At 36.3% G+C, this 7,671-nt stretch overlaps 1 protein-coding gene across 1 annotated transcript; it reads left to right on the forward strand.

The window, feature by feature from the left end:
* The first annotated feature begins 443 nt into the window (after nt 1–443).
* On the forward strand, nt 444–7,427 carry LOC103965047 (chloroplast envelope membrane protein). Its single transcript, XM_009378062.3, has 7 exons — nt 444–1,192; nt 1,625–1,710; nt 2,437–2,610; nt 3,946–4,060; nt 4,998–5,095; nt 5,653–5,788; nt 6,138–7,427. The coding sequence occupies exons 1-7, from the start codon at nt 584–586 to the stop codon at nt 6,204–6,206; spliced, it is 1,287 nt and encodes a 428-aa protein (XP_009376337.1). The 5' UTR covers nt 444–583; the 3' UTR covers nt 6,207–7,427.
* The last annotated feature ends 244 nt before the right edge of the window (nt 7,428–7,671 follow it).

Below are 7,671 nucleotides of genomic sequence, written 5' to 3' on the forward strand. Positions count from 1 at the left end.
ATAGGCTTTATTCAAAGTATCTGATGAGAAAATTCAGTAGAGAATTGGACATATAAATCTCTCCTAATTAGGTTTTAAAGTATAAAAAGTGTATTTGGCCATACAAGCAACGTATTTTGAAGAAATTACAAGAAGCTGCTCTCGCTTAGCCTAACGTCATGTCAGCCTCTCAGATGTCCTGCGAAAAAGTGGTCAAGTGCTTAATACTCACTTGTAGAGACGTTGTGCTAGTTGGCTCGGGTTATAACTTATAACGCATCACGTTGCTAATTTGCTTAAAATTGAATCCTTACTGAACACACTTGTAACTTGTAAAATTTAAGGATTGATTTGGAAGTCAAATAATAATAAGAAGCAAAGAGGATAAGGCAAAAAGTTGAGGGGGCAAATATATAATAACCCAAAATATTTATTACTACGATATTAGCCCAATAAAATAAAAGAATAACTAAACCAACCGTTATCCTCTTTCCTTCCCTGATGTGTGAAGAGTGAAGAAGCTCTTTATCCACCAAGTAGTTTTGATGTTCACGTTTGAATTCTTCAATTTTTGCTTTGAGGAGCTGAAAGATGTGGGCTTACTATGTTAATCATGTCCTCCCCCGCCGTCTTCTGCAAAACCTTTATCTTTGTTAACCCCAAGCTCAGGCTGCTCAGCCGCAACTCCTTCATTCTGCACAGAAATTGGTCGACGGCACTGGTGGTTGATACAAGGCGGTGGAGGTCTGCCGCTGCGGGGCACATTCCAAATGCTGGTGGCAAAAGGAAAAAGAAAAGGACTTGGTGGCAAACATTCTTTTTCGACGAAGACGGGAATTGGCTTGGTTTGAAGGAGGACGACATGCTGACGGCGGAGGAGGAGGACTTGGATGGATCCTCCGCAGCCGCCGCCATGGAAAAAGGTGAAGAAGCCGAGAAATTTGAGGCGTGGAAGACAAGGGCAGAAGCAATCGTGGAGCTGAGGGAAGCACAGCAGGATTTGACCAACGAGGAGAACCGCAAGTGGGAGGATTGGCTTGTGGATTCTAATTCTAAATCTACTTCCTTCTGGGAAGCATCTGTACAGTCGGATCCTGCTCAAGAAAGGGGATTGCTTTACTCTCTCAGCAATTTCGTCCTCGGAAAGGAAGAAGATGATGATGAGGACATGCTTTATGAAGACCGTGTTTTTCGCTATGCCTCACTCAATTCGGTAACTAGAACTAGTACAAAAACAATGTACATTTTCTTTGCTTTGAGTTGAGTGTGTGGTTTTGTTTATGTGATTGTGTCAACTGTTAAGCCACATTCAATAATTAATAATTCTGGTGAAAAAAACTTTTCGTTGATCGTATATAAGAGAGCAATTGCAATATTCTAATATATCTATTGCATTGGTGTTTCTGTTTTGGATGTTATTACGACACGCAAGAGAGTTACATTACATGGCTTGAGTTGTTATTTTCTGTCAGCCAGCCTGCATTTTTCCCATTAGAAATACTAATATTGTGTAATTCATGTCATCTTCTTCTATTGTTAAAGGTCCTTTAGCAATACTAATCTTGTGCTAATTCATGGTTCGATCTTCTTCTATTGTTAAAGGACTGATTGCGCTAATTATAAGCCACGTTCATCCTTTTTACAGGCTAAATTTTTGGCAGTATTAATAATCATACCCTGGACCTTGGATTTTGTGGTTCACGACTATGTTCTGATGCCCTTTTTAGACAGGTAACCATTATCTCTTTGCTTATCAGATATATAAATTAATAAACACACACATTTCAAAAGAGGGTGGTTTACGGTGTGTGCATGTTGCCTTGTTGAATTTCCAAGTAAACGCCTTTAAATATCAATATCCAATCCTGTGTCTTTGGAATTTAAAACTACTTTCCATATATATATATATATTAACTTCATTATGCATTTCCTTCATTCCACCATTCCTAAAGGATAGCTTAAGGAAATTATTCAACAAACTTCCAGGGTATATTGATGCCAGAAAAGAAGACTGCATCAGAAACGTATTTTGAAATAAGTGGCTGCCATAAATTTTCTTCTTTTAAAGAAGGGCATGTGTGCATAGTGCAACTGAGTGGTTTAGACTATAGAATTTCACATACTTCTCTAAATTTAACTTCTCTACTCCTCCTGGACCTCCTTAACTTGGAACTTTCCTGTTGGGTAGGTCAATTTCCTAAGGAAACATTTGATGCCTCTGGAGTTAGGTTGGTTCTATTTTGCAAGCTTTAAATTTCAGTAATCATGTCAAAAAATTGACTTAGTTTTGAACCACCATAGTTAGGCTGTTTGTATTGTAATATGCGTACATACGTACAGACATACATACATAGTCTTTGTTGCATTGGACCTGGTATTAACTTCATTTTTAACCATTACTTTTGTACCTCTAAAATTATGAACTAATGGATCGAGCACCCACTTGCTTGGGAACAGATATGTGAAGACCGTACCACTTGCAGCACAGTTGCTTGATGTCAGAAGAAATCAAAAGCTTCAAATGATTGATGAATTAAAAATGGAGAGAGCAAGATTTCATCTTGAGATGGAGATTGGTAAATCTCCACCGCTTTCTGATGACGAGGTTTGGTGGGAGTTGCGGCATAAAGCGTAAGATTGCCACTCTTTGGTTCTCCTCTGGAAAGAGCCTCCATAACATTATTGTTTTGGTCTTTAATATGTATCCAATTTTTCATTAGGTTCACAAAATCACTATTGAGTAGAGTGGGTAAATTACAATGAATTATTCTATAAACGAGCTAAAATTAGTCACACATGCCAAGACTTGAGCAGTATAGTTCATGACTTGTGACCCTAGAACATTTTACCACATAAACAGTCAAACATGTAGAACTTATTAGTTAGATCATTACATCAATGACTAGTTCCAATGTGTAAACCTCCATAAGTCATAACTGTATTCAGGATGCTGAAAGCCTTTAAATTGGATAAAAAGTTAAGAGTGAAGATTTAACCCAGGACAGTTATAATCTATCTTACGTAATAAAAAAGTAGTTAGGAATTCAACATGTAGTCTAAGTAATGCCACTACATGAGTTCTAAGATAGCAGAACGACTATCCTTCAGAGAAACTGTACCTGCATTCTGAGTGGGGTTTACAATAAGGTACAAGGTAGAGGAGGTGACACACTAACATATGGAAGAACCGTACAGAGTATGACCAAAACTGGAACTTTAGAAGTTCAAATTAGAGGGCTGGGAAAGATATGGATGTATGCTTGCAGAAAAAACGAAGGAAAAAAATCTGAACTCTTGTAACATAGAGTGAAAAGACAGGGAGAATCGTACGAGGAAGGAAGAAAGAAAGAAAGGCATTTTTTATTAAAATGAATGCGTTATCAGTTGTACAACTAATGTGTAAGTAATCCAAAACATAACCAGCTAACTCTTTGAACCTATAAACACATGGCACCTGTCATTAGAAAACAGATTTTCTTTTAGCTGGAATTTTTTTCATTTAAGGTTCTCTTGTATATGATTATGATGCTATGGTGTAAATTTATAGCTGGACTTTTTCTCATTGCACACTTGGACATTTGGATCTTCATAACAAAAATATCTCTCATTTCAGAGATCCGTAACTCTAAAAGGTTATCAAGTATTCAAAAAGTACGGGTATAACTGTAACAGAAGACTTGGCCCAAAACCGAGCACAGTGGCGTTTTAGGATTCATACAGCCGACCTCGCTTAGTGGGATAAGGCTTTGTTGTTATTGTTGTGGTTGTTGGCTAATAAATTTTCCTATTTGAATGATTTCATATTTTTAATTACAGTGTAATGTGCCAGAAATGTTGAAAGTGATTATTATTTCTTGAGATAATATTGGAAAGTTCCCTTTATGTTTTAATCTTCTTAAGCTAGATTTTGGACTTTAGTTTCAGTGATGAATGTCATCCAAATTACTTTTCTTATGGCTTCAACAGATTAGAGCTGAGAGATGAATGGAGATTAGAGAATCGTAAAGCATTTGCCAACATATGGTCAGATATGATATTCGGGATCTCATTATTCATTCTTTTATACAGCAATCAGAGTAAAGTGAGTTACTATTACTTTGTTTATGTGGTGTACTTTCATGTATGAAATCTTTCCTCATTATGATCATAATAGCATTGTCTAAAACTGAATGTCCTTGGAATGTTACAGTTAACAACTCCATTTGTCTTGCATAAATAGTAGTATGATCAGTTATTGCATTATTAGGTATGAGTGTTTGTTTTTCTTAGCCTTTTCTCAATTGTCAATTTGTGATCCATGCGGTCTGTTTTGGTCTATTTATCATCTATTTGGTTAGGATGATGAATATGCACCCTCATTGCTTTCAGAATACTCGTCAAAAAAATAGTGAAATTGTGATGCCTTTTATCTGTTCAGGATTATGCTATCAATATCAAAGTAAATATTGCCAGAAATAAATCTTTAGTAGGTCAAGACTATAAAACATTTGATGTCGAGATTGGAGTGGTGACATAAGAAGCAACACATATTAGGTCTAAGTAATTGGAATGAAGCAGATAAAGTTAGGAAAGTACGAAAGCTATATCATTTCCTATCAGAGGTGAGCTTTTAGAGTTTATGATTAATATTCATAGATTTGGAGTTCACGTTGGTTCATTACTTTATTCTCATCAAGTCCTATACTATAATCTCAACAATAGTCTTGCTTTGTATAGACATAAATTCCAGTCATCAATATTTGTTACGTAAAAGTAAGAGAGAATTTTCCCAGCTATTCGTTGGAGATCATGTTGTTTGATTATCAGTTCGGCAATGAAATTATAGCTTAACTTCATGGAGTAACCATGAAGATATACTTTGTAGTTACTGTCACAAGGAGCTTACTTGTTTTCATGGAGACAATTTTGTTTCTGATTTAAGATGTCTGCACAGGTATGAACTTTAGCCTAAGAACACTGCACTAAGTCTTGTTAAATCGATTGTATTCCGTTTTTTATTTGTTATCTTCCTTTTGCAGGTAGCATTGGTGAAGTTTACTGGTTATAAGATAATAAATAATATTTCAGATACCGGGAAGGCATTTCTAATTATACTTATCACAGACATTTTTTTAGGGTAATGAACTGTTCTTTTGTTTGGTACTGTGTTTTTTTCTGTTACCATATTCAGTATACAATACAGTGGCTATTCATATTTGCTTACAACTATGGAAAGCTATAATATTAAAGACACATACACATATATGGAATTTTCTCTTGCCAGATAGCTTAGTATGTTATATTGCTAGACTGTTAATATGGACCACTGATTAGGCGGGCTCTTGGGATAGTGTAGTCCAGATTCACAGTCTCATGACCTAAGTTATCCAGTTATGTGGTAAGAGGTTATCACCCCATAAATGTATATATACAGACAGGCACACACACACACATTATATATATATATATATATATAATGTGTTTGTGTATATATTATTGCATGTCAAGGATGTAGAGTGTCCCTTAGGGAAGCTTTCGGGATGATGGTATATATAATTTCATATTTGAATGCCATCTTTTAGTTCCAATTTCTTCAGTTTCATTTCTGTGATCGCCATTTTACTCATCCTTGGGTGACAAATATGTCTGCATATCAAACCTTTCTGATTGCGATATACAACTGCATACCTGCAGGTATCATTCTGAGTCTGGTTGGCAAACATTGTCAGAAATTTTTGTTGAGCATTATGGGCTTGAGGTTGATCAGTCTGCTGTAACCATTTTCATTTGCCTAATTCCAGTTATCATGGATGCATGTGTCAAACTATGGGTATGTTTTACTCTACTGGATAGTAATTTCAGTTTCCGCAAAAGTTACAATTTTCATGGCTGTGCTTACCAAGACTTGTGAAATGGTATAGACTTGGATCTCCTCTATTGTCTTTCCACTCAAAGCTATCTACATGCTTACATATTAACTTCCAATTTCTAAGTACCAAAACTAGTTCTCCAGGCTGCAATGCTTTGTTCATTTCACTCTGGCTGTGCCTTACGGATGTGTTAGAAATATTTATGAACATACACAGTGATATTCATTTTCGTACACACTTTACTGCTTGTATATCTTTGCAATTTGATAGCATTGTTAAATGTTCGTCTACCATTGTATTTCTGTGCAGCTGTTTAAATTCCTTCCAAGATTATCCCCAAAGGTGACAAACATATTCCAGGAAATGAAGCGTCACTAGTAAAATTCTTTATCTGGATTATCTCTGGCATCTTAAGAGAATTCGGAGCAAGGTAGCATGTACCAGTAAGATTACTTTTTTTTTTTTTTTTTTTTTTCCCTCCTGTCCTTGATTTATCGTATATACAGGTTTTGGACATTGTAGTTGTTGGGATATCATTCATTCATACCTATAAATGATAAATGTGGTATAAAAACAGCTGAAGATGTTGATACATAGTACGTACAATCAAATCTACATATTTGCTTCAGTTTTGAAATTTGTATATGTTAGTAACTGGCATGCGGAGCAAGGCTCGGGCCAAGCAGAATAGGAGAGAATTCAACTCAACAGTTGTCTACTTCAATCTACAAGGAAGGAATTGCTTGTAGATTGAATTCAACTAATACAAAAGCAATTCTTGTATTTTGGGATTGTTGTGAAACAGACCAGGATTTTGCTTTCAATACTTTTACTTCCATCCTGTAAGGGAAGGACCATTTTACCTTTATGAAAAGAAAGCTTAATTATTTCGTTTTCGAGAATGCTCACTCTCACTGGGTCAGGTCAGGTTAGTTCAGGTCAGTTCAGGAAGCCAGTTGGGCCTTCAATGACTAAAATGGCATGCTTAATCAAGGCCATTCACCAAACCACGTCAAATGTCAGGCAGGGATGCTGCAAACGCGACATTCACCGACCACGTCAAAAGATCAGGCCTTGCTTTTGCACTCATTGTTGAAGAGCCTTCGTGAAGAGGAATTCATCCGTCCGCTAGGAGTGGGCAGATGTAAGGTACTCAACGGGACATGAACAAGAAATAAATTGAAGGAAAGAAAGAGAGCCTTCTATCTCGGCAAGTAAACTCTATCCGTAACTAAGGAGATGCGGATTCCTTGCCCAAACAACTGAGTATGGTGTGGGTTGGGCGAATGTATCAGCGTAAGTTGTTGATGGATGTATATTTGCGCCCAGCCAGTCAACTAGTAGACTCCCAAGTGCGGATCACGTGCCCCATGAAGCCACACGCACACGAGTAATACATCTCCAAGCCCTACCTACCATCGCCCCACATTCTATATATTGGGTTATCTCCGAATCCGAGCCCTACCCACCACGTATCCCCCCATTTTTTTGTGAGAGAAATGACAGACCAATGTATATGACATGTCGAAATGTTTCAAATGTTGGGCTAATGATTAGTTAAAATAAGAGATTATATTCTTTTTTTTCTTTTTTAACAAATGATATCATGTGCATTAAGAGATCATGCTTTTTCTATATTTTTGCTAATGCATTTTTTGCTCACTCCTTTCTAAGTTCGCCCTCTTAAATTAAGTTTGGATTCCCTTCAAGTAAATTATTATGTGATTGAAATATAAATGGCATTTACAACATAAATAATCATATGAGAAGTATAGTACAACATTGTAAGTTTGTGAAAAAAAAGTAAGTGGGAGTAAATTATATGGAAAATAATTTTTGTAGA

Source organism: the organism of the source record quoted next, unplaced genomic scaffold (assembly GCF_019419815.1).
Source record: "Pyrus x bretschneideri cultivar Hongxiangsu unplaced genomic scaffold, Pyrus_bretschneideri_v1 Contig14, whole genome shotgun sequence".
Classification (NCBI taxonomy): Eukaryota; Viridiplantae; Streptophyta; class Magnoliopsida; order Rosales; family Rosaceae; genus Pyrus; species Pyrus x bretschneideri.

Excerpts from the sequence above, each read along its gene's own strand:
- LOC103965047 (XM_009378062.3), top strand. The coding sequence starts at position 584 with ATGTTAATCATGTCCTCCCCCGCCGTCTTCTGCAAAACCTTTATCTTT. Across the intron at positions 2,611-3,945 it reads TGGGAGTTGCGGCATAAAGC|ATTAGAGCTGAGAGATGAAT; the intron begins GTAAGATTGCCA and ends TGGCTTCAACAG. Across the intron at positions 4,061-4,997 it reads TATACAGCAATCAGAGTAAA|GTAGCATTGGTGAAGTTTAC; the intron begins GTGAGTTACTAT and ends TTCCTTTTGCAG.